Source organism: Microchirus variegatus, assembly GCF_963457635.1.
Source record: "Microchirus variegatus genome assembly, chromosome: 5".
NCBI classification, from domain to species: Eukaryota; Metazoa; Chordata; class Actinopteri; order Pleuronectiformes; family Soleidae; genus Microchirus; species Microchirus variegatus.
In genome coordinates this window covers 37,407,178-37,433,408 of record NC_139806.1, presented here as the reverse complement: position 1 = coordinate 37,433,408, position 26,231 = coordinate 37,407,178, and the positions used below count along the sequence as shown (strand labels likewise).

The 26,231-nt window shown below is 38.9% G+C and overlaps 2 protein-coding genes across 4 annotated transcripts; one reads left to right on the top strand and one right to left on the bottom strand.

Moving 5' to 3' along the window:
- Positions 1–2,042: 2,042 nt before the first annotated feature.
- Positions 2,043–8,300, top strand: dhrs12 (dehydrogenase/reductase (SDR family) member 12). Of its 2 annotated transcripts, XM_083889161.1 has the most exons (11): positions 2,043–2,068; positions 2,647–2,688; positions 3,327–3,460; positions 4,076–4,158; positions 5,088–5,180; positions 5,276–5,357; positions 6,178–6,239; positions 6,355–6,459; positions 6,576–6,666; positions 7,514–7,651; positions 7,741–8,300. In XM_083889161.1, exons 3-11 carry the CDS (start codon positions 3,382–3,384, stop codon positions 7,851–7,853), a joined length of 846 nt encoding a protein of 281 aa, XP_083745287.1. In that variant the 5' UTR covers positions 2,043–2,068; positions 2,647–2,688; positions 3,327–3,381; the 3' UTR covers positions 7,854–8,300. The 2 variants fall into 2 exon arrangements, with proteins under 2 accessions (XP_083745287.1, XP_083745286.1); XM_083889160.1 differs by lacking the exon at positions 2,043–2,068 and having other exon boundaries at positions 2,505–2,688.
- Positions 8,301–8,423: 123 nt separating this feature from the next.
- On the bottom strand, positions 8,424–23,873 carry wdfy2 (WD repeat and FYVE domain containing 2). 2 transcript variants are annotated; one of them, XM_083889159.1, is made up of 12 exons: positions 23,603–23,873; positions 22,389–22,456; positions 20,574–20,647; positions 18,936–18,990; positions 18,059–18,209; positions 16,328–16,440; positions 15,542–15,668; positions 15,087–15,192; positions 13,171–13,272; positions 12,725–12,855; positions 12,507–12,615; positions 8,424–10,301 (listed from the first exon to the last, which is right to left on the bottom strand). In XM_083889159.1, the coding sequence occupies exons 1-12, from the start codon at positions 23,737–23,739 to the stop codon at positions 10,272–10,274; spliced, it is 1,203 nt and encodes a 400-aa protein (XP_083745285.1). In that variant the 5' UTR covers positions 23,740–23,873; the 3' UTR covers positions 8,424–10,271. The 2 variants fall into 2 exon arrangements, with proteins under 2 accessions (XP_083745285.1, XP_083745284.1); XM_083889158.1 differs by lacking the exon at positions 8,424–10,301 and having other exon boundaries at positions 10,955–12,615.
- Between the last annotated feature and the right edge of the window lie 2,358 nt (positions 23,874–26,231).

Here is a 26,231-nt window from a genome sequence, read left to right as displayed (position 1 = left end):
ACCCTGTCCTCCTTCTTGGCCCAGGGAGACACTGTGCTGATTTTCTATAAATATATTATAGGTTTTTAGTTTGGGTATTCATATATAAATACAATAAATAAATCCCACACAAAATGCTTTTTGACAAACTCACTTGAAGGTGTTGCAGCATGCCTTGATCCTCAGTAATTGCTTTAATTAACAGGCAACTGGACTCATGCCGTTTCTTTCTTGCCTGTTGGGCCCTTTCCTAAAATGAAATTATACAATGCATAAATATGCAACACTGTATATATTCAAGTACTTTGAATAAGACAATTTCTTTCCCTGATTATTTGCACTTCCTTATGTACCACAAGACTCTTTGTGGATGCATCAACGGAGCTGACCATAGTAACATCACTGCCCTAAATGGATACACAGATAAGTTTGAATGAGACAGAACACATCTGTGTGTTTACTGATGTATGAAAGAAATGCTTAGACTAACCAAGTCTTTTGCAGGAAAGATGTACGGCATATTGCTGTATATATGGTCATCTGCATCCGATGGCACCTGTAGACGATCATCATCACAATCAGAATTGTGCCAGCATGTGTCATATGCAAATGTTGCAAATCTTCAAATGGCAAATCGGACACTGAAAAGTGTCTGAGTCACATTGCCTCAGCTCAGGGCCTGCTCCAACAGGAAAGGTCATGTTGCTCTGTAAGAGAATTTTAATATTTAATATTTAATTACATTTCTTTTGTATTTTTAATAGGGAACATGTTTCATCGACAATCCAGTAGAAATTAACTGGATTACATTTGCCTATAAGACTTTACCTGTCCTAAAATATATGTAGGCTAACTGAAATTAAATAAATGTAACTGTTGACTGTGATTCAACAGAACTTTTTATCTCTAAACGTGAAATATATTATTCATTATCAAATGTTTCATCTTTACAATTGTAGAACTGAGGTCACGTTTTCAAATTAGCAAAGCTGTGTGCAACTTCAGTCATTAAAAGATTTAAAAAAATGACTAGATAAAACTAAAGAGCATGTAGTTTATCGTAAACGTTTCTTAGTGGAAAATGTGACTCACTTTGTCAATGTTATAACCTGTATGAGTAAAGACATTTAAGAAATCATTAAAACAAACTAGAAAAAAAATCGCTTCTCTTGCTTACTGATACAGTCGCTACGGTTACAACATGTAGACACGAGTCACGACTGGTTAGCAAACTAAACTTTATTGACTTAATCTATAATGTATAAATAACGACAATAAATACAGTGTTCAATATCAAACTGTGTATTAAACCATTCTTACCTTTCCTTCCGTCATTTTTAGAACTTGCGTAGTTCTGCAGCTTTCCTCTCTTTCAAACTTCTCGCTTCTCGTCCTTCTTCAAATACGACAACGTCATCACGTCAGACGTGATCTCCACCCAATCAGTGTTGAGGAGGCGTGCCCGCGTGTAAGGGGAGTGCCCGTAATGGTAAGGGGAGGGATGGCGTGGTTACTCCGGCCCGGAGTTAGACCCTTCTCATATGCGCTGGGTGAGCAGCTTCATAGGAATGAACGGAAGGGGCGGTGCTCTATCCAGTTCATATTATACATCCATGGGTTAGGCCCATAGAGCATGTGCAGTAGTGTCACTACATATACACATCTATAAAAGGCACATTTATCTGCGCGAAAAGACGTCAACAATGGCGTTCGCCGACAGCAGCAACCGGTGTCGAGATTGTGAATATATGAATATATTAGATGACGTCACCACTCCCCGCTCGATGATTGGTCTGTTGAGCGCTCAGCTCTGCTCAGCTCTGCTCAGCTCTGCTCAACCATTGGTCAGCTGAGGGTCGCATAGGTACTTAATACCAGGTGCTGTAAGCTTTCTTTTGTTTCTGTCTTAAATCTCGATACTCGTTTTCTGGATCAGAATCAGCTTTATTGGCCAAGTATGAGAACATTACACGCTGTACCAAAATACATATACGTTTTTCTGTTTCGGTGTTAAACCAGCAGAGGGTGCTGTTATAGTATCAGTATGAGTTGAATCTGCAGTCGTCATGTCTGCTCTTTAGAGGATTCAGTAAGTAACTCGTTTTCAGATTCTATTTTCTTATTTTAAAAAAAAAGTGCTGCCCAGGGACGACAAAAAGAAATTTAAATTTATGACAAAACGATCTTGTCAGAAGTGGGATTCGAACCCACGCCTCCATTCGGAGACCAGAAGTCCCGTTTGTTCAGGAAGGAAGAACCTTGAGTCTGGCGCCTTAGACCACTCGGCCATCCTGACAAGTAGTGCTCGTTGTTGGAGCCGCAAGGTTTAAATACCTCTATAATGATAATAATATCTAATAACTGTATGTTATGTTTAATTACATGAAGGCGTCGTCTGTTGTCCACTCGTGAGCTTTTATATACAGTCTGTGGTTAACAATGACAAAAGTATCCAACAGGGAGCGCTGTACTACGTTTATCATTTACTTCCGGTGGCCACGCGCGTGACGCCCCGCCCAGGCTACTACTACATAACCAGCTCATTCTTATGAAACAACAAACACAAGACTTTCAGATTAATTCTGGCGTTTCTTTAAACAACAAGTCACAGAACCAGGAGCAACGACTGCAGCTGAACTGACAAGTGTTGAACATGTCGATTTACAGGAATGCCGTGTGGTTTGTGAAAGGACTCCAGGAGTACACGAAGTGAGTGTCGTTTCTGCATATAGCTACCAATGTGAAGCAGTCTTCTTCTTGTGTTTGTGTTTGCGTAACATTCACCTAATTATTTTTTGTCCGAGTAAAACTGTGAAATGACCATCAAAGTATCAAGATACGATTAAATATGTTCTATGTGCTAGTTACTGGTTACTGGTTAGCTCGTAGTGGTTACACAGTACTCCAATTTCGTCAGTGAAACACATTATCTAATTTATGAAGTTTATCTGCACCCATGTGCATTAATTTAAGTAATTTTATGCTGTTATTACATTCATATATCCTACACTTCTGGATAGCACTGTCTAAAGCAGCAATATCCATTATAATTCAATACAACGAGCAGTAAATGGTTATTTAAAGGGTAATAAAAAGCAAAAGCAGCAATGTTGTCACTTTTTTATAGTAAAGTAAAATAGACAGTGTATGATTATTTGATGAGAACCATTTCCTCCTGGAATATGACCCAAACATCTTAAACATGACAACAAAGGGAGCAATGGAATTGCACTTGTTGGTAGGTGTTCTTCAATGATCACATATAGGTTTCATGGGTGATAAAGATGGTTATATAGACATGTGTGTGAACATGTGGTCGTCACTCTTGTGCTCTTTGCTCCTGACAGGAGTGGCTATGAGGCTGCAGCAAAGCATTTTGCTCCAGCAGACCTGGATGTGAACATGAGTGGGAGGTCCTTCATGATCACCGGTGCCAACAGTGGGATAGGAAAAGCCACAGCACTGGAAATCGCCAACAGAGGTGTGTGAGTTTACTGCAGAAGACACATTCCTGAAGCACTACAGGTCATGTCATTGTTATCTGACATTTTGTACAACGTACGAAAGAGATTTTGGACATCGAGCTAGATCTATTCATGGCCCCATACAACAAAACAAAACTGAATAAATGTAGAGATTATTCTCTCTTTTTTGGTATTTTCTTATAGGGAATATATTAAAGGATCCACTTTTTGAAAACATTCTCAGTTCACTTGGCTCCATACATGTGATTAACTGACAAACATTTTAGTGAGTGTGTATCAGTCACAGGTATTCACAAATACATGCAGATACATTTGTGTTGACACGTATTAAACACACATTCTATTCAATTAAATAGCAGCATTCTGCACATAAAGAAATAGACTGAAAAGGTGTAGGCTGAAGCTCAAGCTTATTTAGCCTAACTCTTAGTACTTTTGTTGTACCCTTATAATCAAAACAAGAAAACACTAATTCATAAAAGTTTAATGTCTGTAGGTTATGAAATAATGCATTAATTTGTGCATTATAAGTAGAAATGAAATCTTGATGGTGATTGAAGTTCCGTTTTGTTTGTCCACTCATCTGATTTGCTTTGGATTTTTTTATACAGGGGGAATTGTTCACTTGGTTTGTCGAAACAAGGGCCGTGCAGAAGCAGCCAAAGAGCAAATTGTAGAACAGAGTAAAAATCAGGTGAGAAATGTGTGTCGTGTGTTTCCATCTTTAAGTTGTTGTTGTTGTGCGTTAACTTTTACATAATGTAAACAAATGTTTGTTGCATTCAAATTATTGTCAATGAGTTCACACAATGAGTGTGTTTCTCAGTATAATATATAGTGTTGTGTGTTTTACATCAAAGCCATGCTAGTAAAGTAAGACAGTGGCAGACTTTAGGTTAATGAATTATCTCCAGTTTTTTTTACGAGTGAGATACTGAAACAAATGTTTAAAGAGAACAGTTGGAATATGGACCTGGAGTTGTTCTTTCAGAAAGCTCTACAGGCTCAACTGTGCTGTGGGATATGTCTGGAGGGGAAGTGACACGAGCAGTGTTTTGGCAACAGAAGTTACACACTGGAGCTTTAACCCTAACCCTAACTAGAGATAATTATTATATGTATATCTTAAAAAAAAAAAACTTGAAAAGGTAAATATCGCTGATAAATGAGGATTTTTCATGTCATAATGAAATCATCTGATAGTATAGAAAATTGGTGAGGAAGATGCCATGACATGGTTAGTCCAGTAGAGGGCACTCTGTGTTCATGCACTTGAGGGATTTTTCTCAGCTTACTACTACTTACTACTTAAATCACTTATTTGAACGGTGTTTATTATGTTATTTCACTGATATAATTAACTGCAAAATAGTTCATGTAATGTATTTTATTATTATTCAGCCAAAATGAAGTCACATGTATTTCTAAATGTCATTTTCTTACAATATTATTAGCTATCTGAATGATATAACATGTGACAGTGTGTAATGTAAATGTGGAAATTGTCAAGCAGTTAATAGATTGGCCATTTAATTGCTAAAGCTTGAAGAACTCACAATATTTATTATTTTAGGAAGTCATGATGAATGATTAGAAGATGAAGATTTTTTTTTTAATTCCCAGAATGTTCACGTCCACATCGTCGACATGTCCAGTGCGAGGCAAGTGTGGGAGTTTGCACAGAGCTTCTCGCAAAACAACGCGGTTCATGTGCTGGTGCGTATCTGCAGAACTGCACCACAACACACACACACACACACACACACTCAACAGCTTATATCATCATTTAAATCTCCTGTCGTGTTCATCAGATCAACAATGCCGGCTGCATGGTCAACGAGAGAGAGTTAACTGAGGATGGTTTGGAGAAGAACTTTGCCACCAATACACTTGGTAATGAAGGATACATTTTTCTAGCACTAGTTTTTAGATATCTTTAAGAACTTTTATCACTGTCAATGTATAACAAGAACTTTGTTAAAAATGTAGCGTAATGCAGTTTAACCATTTTAGCAATGCAATAATGACCATATGGTGTAATTATTTCTCTATCACTTTATTGGTCCACATCCAGAAAATACAGGAAACATGCTTCTACAAGTGTCGAGTATTCAGCGTGATCTACACTGTTGCTGTATTTCACCAAAACATACATTCACCTTTTAAAATATATTATATTAATATGATATAATGCCATATAAGACTTAATTAAGACCTTGTAATTTCCTCTGATGCTGTCACTCAGACACATCTTCAGGGTTGGGGTCTTACAACAAACACCGTCTTCCAGGCGATCAGACCTCGGTCTGCGTCCAAGTGGCGACGACTAGTCCCACTTCTCAGAGCCATCTGGCTGAGATACTGAAGTGTCCCGAGCAAACCACCATGGGGGTTTTTTGCAAATCAAAAATATATATAAATACTTAAGTAGTAGAGCATTTAGTTTATTTTGCAAATTCAATAAACTGTACTTTACTAAACCTACGAGGAACAATTTGTATTGACTTATTGAGATCATTTGCTTATTTCACCACTTTGCTTATGAGAAAAAGAGATTACTGAGAAGCAGTTTATTTTGCTGAACTGCATATATAACAAATGTAATACTTAAATTCAAACTGGCAACTAAGATGAAAGCTTCTGATGTTATGTAATCGCCTAGATAATGCAAATGAGTTTTCCTCCACTGACCGCTTTGATGCTGTATTTCCAGGTACATACATCCTCACCACAGCACTGATGCCTGCACTCAAGAAGGTCGAAGATCCAAGAGTGGTTGGTTGAATTTTGAATTTCAACTGAATTACATTGAATAAAGAAGAAGAATAAAATACTACACCTGAATCCTTATTATAAGTGAAAGTAAACATCTGCTTGTGTCTCCACACAGGTCACCGTGTCGTCAGGCGGAATGCTCACACAGAAACTGAACATGGACGACCTCCAGTTTGAGAAGGGGACGTTTGACGGCACCATGGCCTACGCTCAGAACAAAGTAAAGGATTTACAGCAACTGTGCGACAGGAGCACCGTGCAGAAACTAATGTGACGTGTTTATATATGTGTTAATGTTTGATGGAGTGTTTTACTTTCATGTTTTCACTGTAACAGAGACAGCAGGTGATCCTGACAGAGAGATGGGCTTCTCAACACAAAGAGATCCACTTCTCCTCCATGCACCCGGGCTGGGCAGACACACCTGGTAAATAACTGTCCTTTGAGAAACCGTTATATGTTATATGTATTAACATTTTACAAAATTAACTATAATTTGGTTTAAAGGTCCCATATTATTCCCTCTTTCTACAAGTTAACCTAGTTCCCTGGTGTCCTAATGAACATGTCTGTGACATGCTTTGGTCAAAATATCATAACAGATGCTACTAAACTCTGTTTAGTAGCATCTGTTTAAGTCCACCTTAAAACATTTCTTTTTTTAAAGTAAAACAACACTTAAGGGACAGGAAATTACATCAGCCACAGAGGCTACTGGGAGCTAACAGCAGTTAGCATTTGAAAAAGTGATCATTTGCAGGCTCTTGCAGGCACATTGCCTTCATATATAACATGTATCCACTGGACAGATAAATCCTCTGAGGCTGGAAGTTTGTGTAGGACTCTGTGCTGCACTGTGGAGCCAAGAATAGAACTTTTTGCAGACTTCTGGTTTTCGGATGCATTTGCCCTCGCCAGCACTCTCAAAGTGACAAAGCAGAGCTCCGCGAGACAACAGGAAGAGGACCTCCAGAGTCCCAAATATAAGGATTTAAATTATTAAAACCTTAATTTTGCATAATGTGGGACCTTTAAAAGCTTCAACTAAACACTGCTGAATTAGCAAGTATACTGTATTAAAAAAAAAAAAACAGATCTAAGGTATCAGAGATTTTAAGACCAAGCAGAGTCTCTTTGTGTTTACTTGACACAATACTTTCTTCATTTTGTTTTTGCTTGACAGAATTGATTGATCTGGTTTATCTTTGTGTTTTTTGACACAATAACATCTGAATGACGAGCACATGTGACTTAAATGATTTTTCTCCTTGTAGCTGTCCAGACGTCAATGCCATCCTTCCACGCTAAGATGCAGTCCAAACTGAGGACCGAGGCCATGGGAGCAGACACGGTGGTGTGGCTCGCTGTGTCTCCAGCTGCTGTGAAGCAGCCAAGTGGACTTTTCTTCCAGGGTCAGAAACTCATGCTTCTATAACTCACATTGAACCGGATTTTCGCAGATTTGTGTGTGGTCACAGGTTTGCATTAAAATGTCTTCTAGATCGTAAAGCAGTGGCGACGAACCTTCCTCTGGCCTGCACCAGGTCCTCGCCCCAAGAGGAGGAGAAGCTTCAGGCTGTGCTGGAGGAGCTCGCCCTCAAATTCAAGCCCTAATATCTGTGCAGACGCACCAGGCCACTCCTCACTCATCTAATGTTTACATGATATGTTTACGTCTGTGTCATTACACAAGAGACAGTTCTTGCAGTTGTTTGACAAACACCTTAAAAAACTACATTGAACCATGTGTAGTTGAGGCTGTTGTTTAACTAACAAGAATATTGTTGGTGTATGTTTATCACAAAATGTCTAATTATATTTTAATGTATTACAATATATATTTCAATAAACTCTTGTAATAAGTGTCTGTAACATTTCACAGGGTTGACAGACAAAAATTTAACACAATAAAATAACATAATAATTAACATCTGTGAATTCTTAAGTAAAACAAATCTAATCACAGTGAATGCTGATACTTAATTCTTCACAGTGCCAACTGTGAAAAGTCCATCTTTGATTGACGAGAGGCTGAAGGAATAGTCCAACATAACAAAAAAAACAACAAAAAAGAGGAAACTGAGCACAAGAAAGCAAGAAAGAAACTGTGATTCCAACACAAAAGTGTATTCATTTCTCTCTCTCTTTTTTAATATGTTATTTATACACACACAAGGTTACAGAAATGGTCACCACTGGCCTCAGTTGAATTTATTCAGACTGCAACAACATGGTTTTGTGGGGATTTTTTTTGTGGAAATAAAAGAAAGAAAGAAAGACACCTGTACATCTTTACACACAATACATGGTCTCTGGTGTTGATTTTGGGGAATAGAAAGACTTTTATGTCTTCCGATTTTGGGAGACTATTCCAGGCAGCTATAATTTAAACCAGCAGCTTATTTGAAACCCAACCCAAAACCAGCACACAGTACATAATAATCCAGCAGAGAAAGAAAAATACAAACACTGAAGTATAGTCCTTGGACAGATTGGTAACTGTAGGGTCGCCATCACAGACCCACTGTTGCCAAACAACTTAAGTCTCTATCTGATCAGTTAAGTACAGAAGTGATAACTTATATCATATTTCCTCTTCACAGTTTGTAACGTGCAATTTCACTCCTCGATTCCAGTGCATTGACATATAAATCATTAGTTCTGTGACTATTTGTTCATGATAAGTATGGAAGTGCTGCCTCTGAGCCACTCAAAGCATTATTTTCAAAGATGGAAAAACAGATGTGAATTCAGGCACATGCTGTGTTCACTTAGATCGTGACTTGTTTACTTGGCTGCTCATTAGCACCACCTACAGGTAAGGAATGCACCAGCTACAATTATGACACACATGCCACCTGCAGGCAATGAGATACAACTGCGGATTGTGCTCCCTCTATTGTTAACATCTATTTACAGGCTTTAAATGTCAATATAATTCACTTTTTTTTTTACTTTGAGTGTTCATATACAGATTGATTTTTAGCAAATAGGCCATATTTTCTGCAAGTCTTAGCTGCTGCTGCCTTCCAAGATGTAGGTGGTGCATGTCAGAAAAGTGCAACAACGTCCCGTTCAGACCTGTGTGAACATTCATCCTGAAAGATCTGATCACATGTGGTCAGCGTAAAGTACTTACAGTAATTGCATTCTGATTAGCAAATATATACAGACGCCTGTGTCTGATTGTGCAGCTGGGTGAATCAAAGCACTACTCACACTGCTGTAACGTGACATGAGATTTTAACCAGTAGAAGAAAGAATTCACGGGTCGATTAGTGTTTAAATTGTGGCAAAGGTTACAAATAAATCAACATGAGCGCTGATAGGTGTAAAAATACTGCAACGGGGCAGTGGATGTCAGGGTTATAATGTGTCAGATTGCAGATTGCTTACGTGCAAGCTCAGAAATGTGATCTTTGATGTGTGTGATATGTGATTTTTGTAATCAGATCTGAGGAGCGTTCAGGCCTGAATTTGGAGCTGTACACTTGTGGGTGAATGTTAATACAGAGCCTGAATGGAGCCTCAATGTGAATAAACTTTGTAGAAATGTTCAAATATTTCAGTGAGTCTTGGGTCCAGTTCCATCAAGTGCTTCACATCACAAAAAAAGTCAAGTTCGGTTTGAGAGTAGACTCAACACAGTCGATGAGTTTCCACAGTGAAATGTGAAAAAGGAATGCAGGGAAATTAAGTCCATAGTGTGTGTGTGTGTCCGTTGCTTAGAACGTTAAATGCCTCATTGCTTCGCATCAGTACAGACAGACAGACACACAGACACACAGACACATAGCACTCTTTACACAAAACAAACACCCACAACTCTCCATAACCTTGTGTCAACCAGGGCCTGTCCCTTTCCCAGGCTCCACTGGCCTGCAGTGTCCTCACATGCAACAGCTTCTGCTTGTTGTTGAGTTGCTCTTAAATATCATCGTCCACATCCCAAGTGTGGGTGACGCCGTTAAACATTCACAGTTTGTCATACAGATCAAGGTTCCAGCTGAACTGTAAGCTTGTCCACAGACCTCAGGACACCACAGGAGTCATGTCCCATAGCTGCAAAGAAACACAAACAAATATTACCTTTTCATACAGAGGTAATCGTGATCTATGGGTGGAACTTTTAAATAGTAGCTCACATAGAGTGGTCCTGTTGCACATATATGTTAGTTATGGAGGTCTACTTACATACATTAACTTGTTTTTATGGTCAAAAGCCTCCTAGTTGCTGTAAACGAGCCGATAGAAATCTCTCTTTTCTGACGCTGTTCCCCAGCCGCGATATTTCAGACTCAACTCTCTCACCCAGAAGATAGACTGTGTTGTGATTGGCCAGCCAGCGTAGAGGCTTCCCAACTGTCTTGTGATTGGCCAATACCCGGAAGTGACATATTCAGCACACCCGCTCTCAGAAGCACAGCTCCCCCCTCTGGAAAGGTGGATGCACTGCTACTCATTATCAAAACATTGTTTTAACAGTGTTTAAAAATAGCTTCTTCACGACTCCCCGCCTCAGTCCCTTTGACGACCTTTGACCCAGAGTCAGACCCAGAGTCAGAAGACACTGTCGCTCGTGAAACACCTCCACAACGGACGTTATTCTTCTTCTGCGGTTCAATGTACGCAACCGGATGTGCCCGGACTAGTGCCCGGAGCAGGACGATCTGCTGTTCAGGAGAACCGCTGTTTACGTAACCGGACCAGGTTTTTTCAGAGATCTCACTGAGCCTGAGATTACAATAAAACACAGTGTTCTCAGCAGTGACTGAACTGTTTGTTTAGAACCTTCAGGGCTTCTTACACAAGGTAATGACACAGATACACACTAAAAAACAGCGTTAATTGGAAACTCTGGTTTAGGTCCACTTTAAACAGCATTAAATTACTTTATATTTTTTACTTTATTGCCTGAAAAAATCCTTTGTGTCACACATTTAATTTTAACAAGCTGTCACAGCTGGTATGTTAGTCGAGAACAACCAAACAGCGCTGTCCCACTGGCATTGGGTTTTTTGTTCACCTCATCATTGTAAGTCCAGCATTCACTCTCTTTTTTTTCTCCGCTAATACCTGAGAGAAATTTCTGCCTCATTAGCTGCTAAATGTGGTCTGTAGAGTACGATGTGTTTTGTCTACGTGTGGGCGAAACACAAAACAACAGTGCAAGTCGATTTAGCTCTGACAGCAGAGTGGAGTGTGAAATTTCAGTGGGTTCAACACTATGGGTAATTTTTTCTTTCATATGTAAATCGACACACACACACACAAAAAAAACCTTAATTGTGCCTGGGGATGAAGATGGACAGTGTTGATGCAGTGACAGAGAAGAGAATGAGAGCAAAGCTGAAAGTCATCATGACAAATCCCTCTCATCCCTCTGTGCTGAACTGAGGCAGCTCAGTCACAGACTCATGCTACAGACCTCAAAGCCTCAAAGGTGGAAAGTAATGAATTAAATTTACTCACGTTACTATAATTGAGGTTTTTTTTGTGTACTTTATTTTTATTTATTTTTTAAACAATTTTTTGACATTGTTGGCCTGAATTTAAATTTTAATTCACACATTGGAAACTTTGACAGTGAATGATGAGGATAGGTGAATTGTTAAAGCATTCGTGACCTTTGACCCATTTTGACAGATACATTACGTTTACATATTTTATTTTGTCAGCACTTTAATTTAAAACAATAATTCATATGAGAGTTGTATCCCCTCGTACTTTCAGAAAGAACCCCAAACTTTTACTCTGAGTACATTTTTAGACCAGTACTTTTACTTGTACTTGAGTACCATTTGATCAAAATAGTGGCAAATACTACCAAAATCCATCAGTACTAAAATAAGTACCGATTCACATTCAAAATCTCAGTGAAGAGAAAGGGAGTCTGTTCATTCCACACCTGTTTGTTGAAATTGAGATGTTCTGGACTCAGATTTTATTGGAATGAAGCCTATTCTAACTAACTCACCGTAACCCTAACCCTTCAGTGACTCATGTAGAATTTCTTTAAAACATAATCAGAGCTGGATTACCTGCCAGAAAAAGGGAACAACTTCCCCCAGGCCCCAAGTCCTCAAGTACCACACAGGTCACCACAGGGCTGGTGGCCCCATTCCTACCCACATAGTGGGTGCGGCTTCTAGCCGTTTAATCCAGCCTTATTCATCACTTGATGAAGACTGAAACCACTAAATGGTTTGTGTGCACTTGCTTGTCTTATCTGAGAATGGGAAGAAATAAAAGAGTTTGTTCCCAGACCTTGATAACCTTGTCAGTCCCAGAGGTGAGCAGGTTTCCTGTGGTGGGCTCATAGTGCATATAAATGATGTTGTGCTTGCTGTCGTGGAAGGTGGCTGTGGGCGCTCGACTGGAACACACGAGGGAAAATGGCCGTTACTTCACTGAGTGAGCACCGAAGGAAAGTGGGAGCACAAAGGTTCAGTATGTGACAACAACAGAGGCCGATTGTTACTCACTCATCGTCAGTGATGGACTCATAGCAGCTGTCACACACGCGCACCTCGAACTCGAAGCCCATGAGGGGGATGGTGGAGCGTTTGGACGAACATTTGCCGCACACTGCTTGGCCACACTTCCTACAGTGGTGCTAAGAAACACAGCGGGGTTATGTGAAACTTCATTGTCCAAAAAGTGGAAAACTGCTCCATAATGATAATAATAAAAAATAATAATAATAATAATAATAATAATAATATGAACCAAGATGTGAATTACAAATACAGTGATGGATGTAATAAAACAGCCGCAGGACGTCTGCTTGCCATTAGTGCTTGCAGGAAAGTTGAAGCTCGTATCTCAACTATACCGGTATTATTTTGTGTGCCAGTTTTCACAATTAGGCATTTTGTTTGACATACAAATAAATACATTTCTGTAGACTAGGACTACACGTGTGTTCTACCTGCCGTAGGCCGATCTTCTTACTGTCCCACATCTGTTTGAAGTTCCAGAAGAAAGGCTGCTCACACTTTTGACAAGAGTCGCTGTCCAGCCACTCTGGAGTCTGTGCAAAGACAAATTCATAATTCTTCTTATCCAGGTTTGAGATTTTACTAGTTCGAATTATAGAACAGCAAATATTCGATTAAAACACACTTTTCCACCAAATGTTTTAGACCTGGATAAGTACAAAGCTAGAAATGATATCAAAATATAGTAGAACACAGAAGTGATTAAGTAAAATCCAAATAAATTAGATGCATTGTTTTCAGAGAGACAATTTAGACAAGATTATACAAAATACACATTTTAAATAAATATAAGGATGACGAACAGCAGTTTAATCCAGGATGGTAATGGAAACGGTGGTGTTTAGAGTAAGAAATATTCTTGTGTACTACTGAGAACATTAAAATGTATATGTAATGTGAATATGTGAATATGTGGTGGTGGGATAAAGTGTGTAATAAGAATGGGGTTGGTGCATGTAAGTTTATACATCTGCCTACTCCTTTTTAAACATGTCACAAGATGTAAATGTTGCACGTGTTTGAAATAAAAAAATCTAAAAAAGGTCAAGTACAGTTTTTTTTTACTGTCCTCCTGATAGGCAGGTACGAATGTCATGAATGTTTGCAAAATACAAGCCATGGAGTTACTAAGAAATAAAAAAGGAAACAGAAACAAAAAACATAAAATAAAACTTTTGTATTCACACTATGGATATTATTTTCCCCTTGCATTACTATGAGTGTTTTTGTGTGAATCAAACACAAACAAAAAATGGGTTAGGGTAACAGATTCTAGTGCTGGAGTTAGCTGCTGATAAAAAACAGGACATTTGTGTCCACACGGCCTCACATCAACAGTCAGACTCTCCATGCTGCTGTCACTGTCAGCAGGCAGTGAGTCACTGTGACCTGCAACACCACACAAACGGCAGCTCTGCTAAATTGTGGAACACACAAACTGGTCGGCGAGTCTGGCGACAACATGGGTTTAACCTCCATATTTGCCACAAAAAACGCGATTCCTGTATATCAGGATGAAATTATTATTTTCTTAAACCTCTTTGCATTTGATGCCACCACAGCACATGCTGAGAACACCACATAGAAGATAGGAATCAAGGTCAAGTAGCTGTGACATGCCGAGGCTTTCTGGATGCTGATGAAATAGGATATGGGCTATCCTGACACGTCTGTGTTGGCTCTGTATTTAGTGACTTTATGGATTTTTGTTCATGATACTACAGACAATAAAAGTAACAAACAAACACAGGAAACGGGAAATTAGGAATTAAATGACTTTGCTATCATTTCTTTCACTAAATCCCAAAGGTTTGATGATTTTTCTAGTGAACATTATCTCTGCATAACCATCAGCACAGAATGAGGTTACATTTGAAAGCTGTTTGGGGAACAACAGCGATGGTTTTACTGTAACACGACTTCAGTAAATACGATCTCAGCTTTCAACAAAACCAATGAGTCAGAAAATAAAATTGTAATGAGAATTTGGGCCAAACAACAGAGACTGAGGCGTGGCAGACACCGAGGTAGAAAGAAAGTCAGTCTGGGTAAATAAAGATGCAATCAAGTCCTAACCATCTGTGGCAGAGCACTGAGGGAGAGGAGACAATGCAAGGGTGGAATTAAACAGAGTGAGTGTGTTTGTAGGAGAGAAAGTAACCTTCTGCTAATGTGTTTATTATCTGTGGAATTTGGGAAGATTTATACCAGGGCAGGAGGGAAAACAAAGATCTACATCACAGCAATGTAGTGTGTATTGTGCACTTTTCGTTTCCGTCTCGATGTGTCAGAGTTCATAAATGGACAAAATGGACGTAGCCTTCTGAACTGAAAAGTGAAGCCTCACCTCTTGTCTTGTGACGTCCATGTTCCAGATGACGATGCCTCCATCTGAGCTGCAGGAGATGAGCTGACGAGTGTGTGAGGCGTAGCACAAGCCCTGCACCTTGTCACTGTGGGAGCAATGCAAGCACATTTTATAAGCAAGTGCTGAAATAAAAAGTACATCACAGCGATCAGGTCCCAGACCATCCACCTTTAAAACATTATAATAATTCAGCAATTATTTTATCATAAAATTACATTAAAGAATAAAAAATCAAAAGTAAGAAATCTACAAATTTCTAAAGGTGAAACGGTGAGGGCAATTTTCCAGAATTCCATTGATCAAGTCAATGGACTTATAATATAAGCTTTAAAATGAATGCTTTGTTATTAATATAAACCTTAAATATACCAAGGAATAATACAAACAATAAAAATCAATAAAGAGAGAAACATTTAACAGTTTGTGATTCTTACTTGTGTCCTTGCATTTCAATGGCAGTGCCTTTGCGCCCCCCGATGTCCCACATGATGATGGAGTGGTCTGAGCTGCCAGAGAACAGCACCCTCTGGACCGGGTCCCAACAGAGTGCAGTCACATTACCTGGGTCATTCGCGCAGACACACACACACACATATGAATCAAACATATGGGTCAAAGTTACATGCTGAACACAAAGGTCAAACAAGAGGGGAAACAGACCAATAGATCAATCAGACCAAGGTAAGACTTATTTCATGTAGATTAAAATCCTATTTCTTATGTCTGTAATGTCAGCAAATGAATTCCAGTCCTTCCTTAAATTGTCACATGATTTTCAGTGGTCACAAACTCAACTCAGTCTTTTTATTCTTCAACAACAACCACCAGAACTCAATCTACTCCCTTTAGGCACTTCCTGATTGTTTAAAGTAGATTTAAAGGGACAAATTATTGTCTTGAACATTAAAACCATTAAGGATTTAATCCTTCTTAAGTGGCTTAATAACTGTGCAACCCGCCAGACGAAATAGTGCCATTTATTGAATACCGTCACTTTCAACTTCAAAAGTAATAATTACAGAATTAAAATTGAATTAATTAACTGCATCAAAGTGTGTCCTGTTTTTATTATGGATTAATGTGCTGATTTGTAATTGGATTGTTTAGTGTATAAAATGCCAGAGAATATTAATTGACATTTAGTTTATTCTTTTGCTAGAAAGTTAATTACTATTAGATGTTCAGTGGTTGACAATTGGTGCATATGTGTGTATATATACCAGTGTGTCCTTTGAAGGTGGTGACGAGACTACAGTTGTCCTGCTCCAGCTTCAGGATGGTCACCTGACCCGACTGGTCCCCTACAAAGGCATGTCTGGTCTCCACGTCGAATCTGGTTTAACATAGTGTTCAAAGAAATAGAGGTGGTCCAGTTGCAGACAGCAAAGAGTCATTCATTCTTGTATTTTAAACAAAATACTGATTTATCACACCATGTCACACAAAAAACTACACTGCTGAGTCATACTCACAACTAGCTATGACATGGAATGTATCAAAGTTTGCACTGGTAGTGGAATGTCAGTCAGTGCATTATAAGTCACTACAGACCATAGGCAAAGTCATTACAACACCACTGTGTCACTATTGAGAAAAACAATAACTACAAAATAACAACATTATTATTCTTACCAGTCAAAAAAACAATACTGAAATTTAATTTTCAGTTTCGATTCCACTCTCTCTGGAAACACAAACTGGTATTTGCCTCAATTAAACATTCTTTTTTGGGGAAATATGAACAGTGTGTTTTCCTTCACCACTCTTGTTGTGCAAATATGACATTTTAAAGCTAACCTTTGCCCAAGCACGCAGCATTTATTGATACAAAAAAAACACACACACAAGGCTACAGCCACTGCACTGCAGTTAACCTGAAAGCAAAGCTGTCAGTTTCTATAGGCTTTGTAAGACATCACATGTCATAATCTGTCTATCTTGTACTTAACGGGTCATTGTGCTGTCTGAACAGATTTAGAGGATCCATTATGTGTTAAATATCTTGACAACCGTTTAACTATTCACACACAGCATATATATGCAGCCATTTTTTACGCATACATGTTTCCAGGATTTCTTGCATATGTTCCAATAACATGTTTGAAAAAAAGAATTATACTGTATGGTGTTTATAGAATTGATGTTGTGTTGTTCAAATTCAAAATACCAAGGTCTTTTAAGTTTCGTTTTTTGACGTAACTGGCAACCCGTGGTTGCTTTGCAGCTGAGACTCTACTGACTGCAATGGTTGGTAGACGGCGGTAGGTGGCGCCACATGCCAAAACACGATTTTAAAACATAAACATGATTTGCAGTCTGCAAAATATTTTTTTTAATGCAAATATTTTGTCTGTACTGTTGTTGTTGGTGAGTTCAGTTTGTTATATGAACATTATTCCTGAGTCTCTGTGACATATTAGGAGGATTTTATGATTTATTACATAATGCACCTTTAAACAACAAATCTAATGGTGGCCTAAGACACACATGTGCACACTATCTCCTGCTGCACTCCTGGACAAACCACAGACAGGTGAGCATGGCGAGCCTAGCAGGATTTTACCAGCAGTCCTAATGGCAGCCTCATTGGTATGGATCAGTGACGCTGCTGAGCCCTCACAGCCTTTCATCTGGCCATTACAGAAACCAACTCGGCCCGTTTCCTTGACAACAGCATGACTGATACCTATTGTTAACCCAGCAGTAAGACACTAACTGGAATCTAATCTCAATTGTCCTGTTTTACGTTTGCTATGACCTTAAAATAGGATTGTGTTGTGCCGTCAAAATAACAGGCTGAGATTTTCCCAAGCATAACACCAAAGATGGCTCATCACATGCCACTTGGTTAGGTCCACTCCATTCAGAAGGAAGTCATCTTTCAGCACCAAACATGTCTGCAAACAGACAAACAAGGGAGAATAGCCAGTAGCAAGCACATTAAAGGATACTGTAGTCCAGAGACCCAGGCGGAGGTGCGATATGTCCCCTGCTGCTGGCCGCTCTCCGAGCAGTGCCAGGTGAAGTTTTTGTCCTGGCCGGTGCTCAGGAGCCACTCCATCTCCAACACAAACAGCACCACTGTCACTCTGCCCTGATGGGCTTCACAAACACAAAACAAAATCATCAGGTTCAGGCCAGATAACGGGCAAGATGATACCATCAATTTCAAAACAGAGGAATGGTAAGAATCGAGGTTAAGGATTTAGAGAAAGATCTGACCAACAGATGAAGAGATTTTACAATAATGCTGCAATATTTTCAGATCTTATACTTTCACTCTGTATTTTACAACCACATACTCAACTATGAATATCACTCTACACTCAACAATGAATTCCTCTGTGCATTCATATCATAAAAACACCATCTCCTGTAGCCGAGGCAGTAAATGCGATGTGGAGCGATCGATCGTAGATGCTCTGGTCAAGTTATTTCTGAGTGAGTTACACCACAAGGAAAGAAATGAATTATGAACACTGCCCGAGAGAAAACACTTCTTAGGCTGCAGTTTTTAAACCATAAAACCACGCAGCAGAAAAAGGCTTCATAAGGAAGCAACCATCCTGAAACTGCCTCGGTTATATTGCATTGCATAATAACGTAAAAATAACACAGTCCAGAGATTTCAGAGGATTGCTAATATTAAAGAAAATGAAGTCTAAACATCATTGAAATAAGGTTTTAAAGTGTGTGAGGTGAAAGTCAAAGATCAGGTCAGGTTAACGTTAAACTACAGTGTACATGATACAAACTGGAGCAATTCTGCTTGTAAGTGATACTAAACCGTACGTACACACACCCACACACACACACTTCCTCTCTCACCCTGGTAGGTGCGTGCTGGGGTGATTTTGTTGTAGTCTTCAGACAGGATAAACTCCTGAAAGACACAATGGAGAAATAAATGACTGAGGTCAGGAGGACAACAGTTCCAAATTAATCTATCAAACCAAACATAAAACTTCAAAGATGTTTTGCTGTGCTCACTTTGTCAAAAAGTATAAGCTATAACGTGTGCAAGCCCAAAAAGTTAAAATGTAATTATATTTACAGAGTGCACTTTTTTAAAGAGCTCATAAGCAAATGGCAGAGGTGAGGTAAAAATAAACTACAGGCCTGAGCAAAGGCCAACAAAAAAAGGGGAAAACAAACAGAACAGCTCATTTCTAACTGTGATTTTCTCTAAGGCCACCACCCATAATAAAATACGTTATTTCCTTCAAGAACAATCCTTCAAAAATAGAGTTTGTCCTGGGAAAAAACTTTTTATCTGAACCACTACTTTTCTGACTCTTGCAACTTGATCCAATCCAAACAATAACCAGTAAATCTTTCAGCAAAACCAAAAGGAGGACTGTGGAAAGAGTCGTCTCTTTGAATTGACTGGGCTCCCGGGTAGCAACCTTTTTGTGGCCCGTATCCAACTCAACACCTGACACTTTCATCTGGCCCACAAAGCACGTGGGATGACGGTACTTGAGCAGTCCACTCCTGTTTGCCAGATCTGGGCCACAAGCTAACAACTGCATCACCACATGTCACATGGCAATTGTTCTACATCTTTGAAAGAGGTGGCCCACATTTGTCTGAAAATATTCAGGCCATATTTATCATTTATGACATGGCCCACTTTAGGATAACATCCAGATTACATATTGCTGTATATTTGCCAAAAAAAGGGCCCAATTTATTGAAGGATATTTGGACCACATTCACAATTTTGCATGTTTTAGCTCACACCCATTTTGTCATGGCCAGATGAGAAGCCGGCTGAGCCATATAATTTCCAGAAGGGGCCAACATGTGGAAGGTATCACTGTGTCACCACCTTTTTAAAGTCTTGCTATCTTGTTGTTGGTCTTTTAATCAAAAACTAGCGCAGTATCTCGAGCCACAAATGACTCAGCATCATGTGCATGACACCTTAGTTTGCATATCCATTGCCTTGGAAATGTTATTAGCAACACCAGCAGTGAGTCTCTAGCAATATTCTAAGGTCTGTTAGTTGGTTCATTGTTTTTTTCACAATGTCTTTATTCAGATGTTTTTATTATATCAATGCTTTCATAATGTACATCCCCTTGTGATTGAGATTACAATAATTTCTGGGCTAAAACAGTCAAAACAATTTGTGTTTGTGTGCAACATTAGAAACAACCTCCACTACAAATGATAAAAGATGACATTTCAGAGATTTCCTTTCTTGCAAAGTTCAAGCTCACAATGACCTGACAAAAATCTCATTCCAACTGAACAAACACACTCACCAGAAACATTTCACTGAAGAGCTGCTGACATTTTACCCAAAATACACAGAATATAAACAGCTTTCCGTTACAACAGTCAAAAGCTAGATGACAATAATAAACCATTTCCCAAAACACCAAGAACGGTGAACACTCCTCAGCTGAGTGAGACGGAGAGGAAAAGCCAGAGGTGAAGCAGGTTGTTGGTTAAACTTACACAAATACTTCCAGTGTCCATTCCCACTGACAGCCTTCTGGTTTCTGGGTTAAAGGACATGCAGGAGCATGAGGCTGCAGACACAGAAACACACACAAGAATAATAGTGAACAGTGGATGTGGATGTGCATTCTAAAGTGCTATGTTTTACAATTAATAGTTGGATTTATATGTGTGAACCTTACAGGGTTTTGAAAGCCAAATCATCATGTCAATAGAAAAAATATTACTCATAATAAACAATAAACACCAATCAGCCACAACATTGGAAACGGCTCAATAATGATACATGGGAATCATATAAAGGGTAACAAACCAGCTAATATCAGCCAGCATTATCAGTCTTATCATCTCATCATATCATATTATATAATAGTGCATGTGAATAATTTGAGATTAAAGTCCCTGTTCCTGTCTGATGGAATCTGCTCTTCATAAAAAACATTAAATTAAATTAAATGAAACCATGTCTAACAGCAATGCTGTGGGATAAGGCCTAATTTTAACTTCAAAACAACCAGAGTGCATCATCATCGTCATTTCTCTGAAAACTGTCTCAGCAACACTTAAATATCCACAGCTTCCAAAGGTCATGCAAAGGTCAAAGACATTATTATAATGTCCACTTCCCTCTGGACTAATTGCTATAGGCACACAAAACAACTACAGTCTACTGTCAACACCGTTTAAATAACTACGTGTATTTTGCCTTTTTGTTTGCCCTTGGAGCGTCATTTTGTATCCATTTCCTCTATTTTCTTTTCTCATCTGGTTCATTTAAACAATATCTAATTTAATAGAAAATTAACTCTGCTAATTGTATTTTTGTAGAGCTGTTTTCACACTGAGATAAACATAAATGGCAATAAAAAGAAACAGCTTCTCAACAAAAATAGTAGAATAGTAGAAAATAGTATCATCATCGTGCTTGAACAGTTAATATACAGTAGATTATAGGCTCTTTATTTCTCTTACACATAGAGCAAGAATATATTTTCTTTTTGAAAGGTTCAGTGCGTGACTTAAGAACTCTAACTGTCTCACTTTGTACTGGCTGATGTAAAATAGTGCAAAAGAATGCATTGTAGATCATTTAAGTGGACCAATAAATCATTTTGAATGCTAGCTTGTTGGACATTGGGAGCACCGAAAAATGTGGGAACAATGTCTCTGTAATGTGCTTTCATCTCAGTGTTCTCACATAGTCCAACTAGAACTTCTGTATTTTAAAAAAACAAAAAAACATTCTTGATGAGGCACCAGCTCAAAATCATTCCATGTATATCTGTCACGTCATTCAGATAAAGGGAACAACTACAAATAAATGTCAAAGAAAAATCTCAAATGTTTCACAACATTTTTATGGGACTGTATCCAACCTCTGCTGCTATGACTGTAAGCTACAGATCTTGCTGATGTTAGCAAAGGATTTCCTTCAGTTGCACAACTGGAGAGAAACAAGGACGGACAGTGTCACAGACATGCAGCACTGCAGTTCTTTACAGAATACTGCGGATGATCGTGCACATTAAACACTAAGTCTAATATGCAAACTACAAACGCTTTTGTATCATGCTGAAAAGTTGATTTATTATTATGTTACTTATGAGGGAAAATTTAAAGCAAATGGAGGAAGAGTAAATCAAAACAGGTATTAGCAAAAGGCTTGTTTGTTCCAGGAAGTACAGTAACTGTCAAAACATTTACATATGTATACATATTCATGACTTTTAAGTTTACTGTATTGAGTGAGTGTCTGAACTGGGAGCAAAGGCTTGTATTAATCAAAAACAAATAGTAAGCAAGAACACTTACATTGCATTGTGTAGTAGACGCTGGGCCAGTACTGACCACTGTCTCTCTTCAGCCATACTCGAATCGCCCTGTGGGGTAAGAGCAGTTTTAGCTGTGTGCTACATGTGTGTCCAGAAAGTCCATTAAATGTTTGGTCACCACTCCATAATAATCCCAGTTTGTAGAACACAGTTCATCTGGTTATCCACAACAAATCATAGATTTACACCTGAAATGTTCTCAGAGATGGTCCTGGGTGTGGTTCAAAGTAACAAAGTATAAGTTATTACATACGAGTTCATGTAAAGTTACCCATCACAGGACACATTTGCATGTGTACTACCCAGCCATCTAGTATACAGCTTAATCTAATCAGCCAATCACATGAAACCAACTCTTAGAATGGGGAACATAATCCAGTTTTATGTCTTTTTCGACAGAAAACTGTCCTAAACAGCAGAAAACATCCAGTGGGCTTCAGTGGTTAGTTCTATAGCTCTAAAATATCCCATCCAGCACACACAGGTTTGTAAAGCTATTATCATTAATTAAGACACTGTACTGACTTCCATTGATTTGAGTAACCTAAGTAAAACCTCTCCCTTAACCATAACCAGTTAAAGACCAACACAAGCCACATCTTACCTCTATTATTTTAAGGAGACCCTCATTTCTGAGGTCCTGTCTCATTGTGACCGAGAATAATGAGGATAAATGGTCCCTTTGAAAGTGTCTGTTTCTAACAGTAAAGGTTCACAGGATGCAACAAAACAACACATACGCAGGTTAGTGGAAAACACTGGAATACCTCTATTATTTAAACGAGAGCCTCATTTCTGAGGTCCTGCCTCACTGTGACAGAATAATGAGGACACACACACACACACACACACACACACACACACACACACACACACACACACACACACACACAGGTAGGTGGAAAAACCGGAATACTCTGACGAAACGATATGTGACCCCAAGGTTTAAAATCTACAAAACACGCCAAACATCAATAAAGATGGCACTCTTTTTGAATTGGTTGATTTTGTGGGTACATATCATGCTAGTAACTATGAAATATACATATATACAGAGGCAAACCCATGATGAACGATGTGTCACTTGACACTTTTACAAGCAACGGCTTTGTAACTGCACATCCAGCTCTATCTATCAGTGACTGATCCGAGAACGGTTGTAAATACGGGATTTAATCGGCATTTGTAAATTACCTGTCCTCGGACACGCTGATAACGCCGTCTTCCTTCGGGATGATAACCGCCGCGCTCACAACGTCTTGGAAAGCCTCGATTTTGCTCAGCAGACATGGCTTCCGAGCCTGCGGTTGGGGCTGAATTTCTGCCGCCATGGCTTGGTGGTGCACGAACCTCCGAGTACGAGCCTGGCTCCGGGAAACATAACCCACCTCGGCTCCGTCCGACGGTTGAGCTTCGGCCGGAGCTTCGGTGTTGTTGCTAAGCTAAGCTAAGCTAAACTGTCAGACGGCCAGCGCTCCCTCTCTCTCTCTCTCTCTCTCTCTCTCTCTCTCTCTCTCTCTCTCTCTCTCACACACACACACACACATACACCGTGTTGTTGTGACGGCTGCTGCCCACTGCTGTCAGTTAACACACACACACATAACACAAATGTTTCGCTATTCTTGTTATGACTCTGCATTGACAGCCGAACCAGAACCTTTTTAAATTGTAGCCTAACCCCAACCGAACCACTATCAGAAATGAGGTCATTGGGCTTTCGTCCTGATGGACATAAAAATGTGTGCCACAGCTCCCTCTACAGGTCAGCCTCATTACCTGCAGGCTGTGGTCCCTGAGGCCTGAGTGCTAGCTTGAACCTAATAATAATAATAATAATAATAATAATGATAATAATGGTGTTAACTAAACCGTTGGTCTAGTTTGGTTAATGTTGTGTACATAAATGAAACAGTATGTGTTGCCAGTCATCTCCGTTTGTGCAAAAAATGTCAAGATTATCTTTCTTGTTTTTATTGTAAGGCATGCAAAGGCAAATCAGTTAGTCACTATCACATGGTAGAAGTTTACTAGTTAACACCCTAAACATCAGAAATGTATTTATCAGTAATGTGGGGATGTTTTTATTACATGATAATTAGACTTCATTTTAATTCATTAAAAAAAGTAATATGGAGAATATTAAAGTAGGACCAAAAGTCTTCTTTGTTCCTTAAAAACACAATTCACAGGGCAAAGATAATCAGTTTACTGCCACAGAGAACTGACAAAACCAGGTAACCATTAAATCTGGTACTTATTGTATTTAGTGTAATCAATACACAACTTTAGTTTCCAGTGCTTTTATGTTGAAGGTAAATAACCTGAAGAGTATTCATGGTTATTTTTGCTAACTTTACTAATAGTCACATAGTAAAAGTAGATGGGCTTTCATAGTAGTAAAGTCCCTTTAGACAACACAAAGCCACTGTTTCCAAACAATACTTTCATAATAAAACCACTTTGAGAGCCCTTGTGCTATTTTTGGCAAATGTTTGATCAAAGTAATGTGTTATTGTGAAATGATGAATGAATACTATTGCAGTCATATTACAGTATTATTTATGAAGGTGTTGTGAGCCAACATCAACAAACACAACAATATGACACTTCCACTACTTCATGTTTACAATAAGTAATTAGTTAAAAGTATTAGCAGTATATTGCTCTTGTACCACAAATAGAAATGCTGATACTAGCCCTAACCTAACTGAACAGATATTTGTGCACAAACCAAATAATTGATAACTCAAGAAAATAAATGACTTTGAATGTATGGTCAAAACACTGCTGCACCCATCAGACGGTTTATACTGTGAATGTAAACAAGTCTACAACTGCTGCACATTCATTTTATTCTGAAAAACGTGTCAGTTTTAGACCGGAAAATGAACTGTTGTGTGTGCCTTGCCAGAGAACTCTTGTCAAACAAGACGCAGTCGAGTCGACCTTCCCCCCTCTTTCCTATCACCAGCAGCCGGATGGTTCCTTTTTATTTTGCGGAAGTGATGATATAAAGGAGCAACATTTTGTAAATTGCATTACACAGATGTGCACGTCTGGTTGAGCGTCTTGTTGCAGGCATTTAATATCCAAATCTGTCAGGATGTGGTGTCGTTGGAGATGAACTGATAGTGTGTCGGTTGAATTATATTTATTTCACATTAGTGCACTTTATTTAAAGAAATTAGAAGAAACGCTGAGTCCCTGCTCAATATTTTTTAAATACATTTTAAATATTAAATATCTTGTTACAATAATAGGTTTATATTCTTTATATTTAAGTACGTAGCTCGGTTCAACAATGGGAAATAACAAAACATCGAGATGCAGGGTGTGTATGTGCGGGTGCGCGCATGTCAATCCCTAGTAGGGACTGTACAGTGGAACCTGTTCTCCTTCACATCATTATGCAGAAAGACAGGCTTTATTTGGTCATTAAAAAAGTGCCAGTGCCTGTTTATAGTTTTGTTTCGATGTCTTTGTTTTTGCCTTTGATCCATAGTCTTCAAGTGTTGTCTATCACAGTAGCCCACGCCCGTGCATATGATGAAGTAAGAGTTGATTATGTAATCAGCTCACCGGTAGACAGTATGCACTCGAATATCCGGAGTAATGCTTTGAAAAGGAGTGCGTTATCGCATATGTTGTATTCTTCAACACAGAATGCATCTAGGAATATTTCTTTGCATTCCTGCCTCTCGGACAAGCGCGCATGCGCATTAGACGCTCGGCTTTAGCCTTATTTGGATATGGTAATGAGCGCCTCCTAAGAGCCAATTAGAAGCGAGCATCCGTCCACGTGAGAGTAAAAGACCGCTTG

Bases quoted from the DNA above. Each gene is read 5' to 3' on its own strand.
- dhrs12 (XM_083889160.1), top strand. From the start codon at position 2,633: ATGTCGATTTACAGGAATGCCGTGTGGTTTGTGAAAGGACTCCAGGAG. The intron at 2,689-3,326 runs GTGAGTGTCGTT...TGCTCCTGACAG, and splicing joins GGACTCCAGGAGTACACGAA to GAGTGGCTATGAGGCTGCAG. The intron at 4,159-5,087 runs GTGAGAAATGTG...TTTAATTCCCAG, and splicing joins TAGAACAGAGTAAAAATCAG to AATGTTCACGTCCACATCGT.
- wdfy2 (XM_083889158.1), bottom strand. From the start codon at position 23,739: ATGGCGGCAGAAATTCAGCCCCAACCGCAGGCTCGGAAGCCATGTCTG. The intron at 16,441-18,058 runs GTATCCTTTAAT...ATGTTAAACCAG, and splicing joins GCCTGGGTCTCTGGACTACA to ATTCGACGTGGAGACCAGAC. The intron at 15,193-15,541 runs GTAAGAATCACA...TTGCTCCCACAG, and splicing joins ATTGAAATGCAAGGACACAA to TGACAAGGTGCAGGGCTTGT.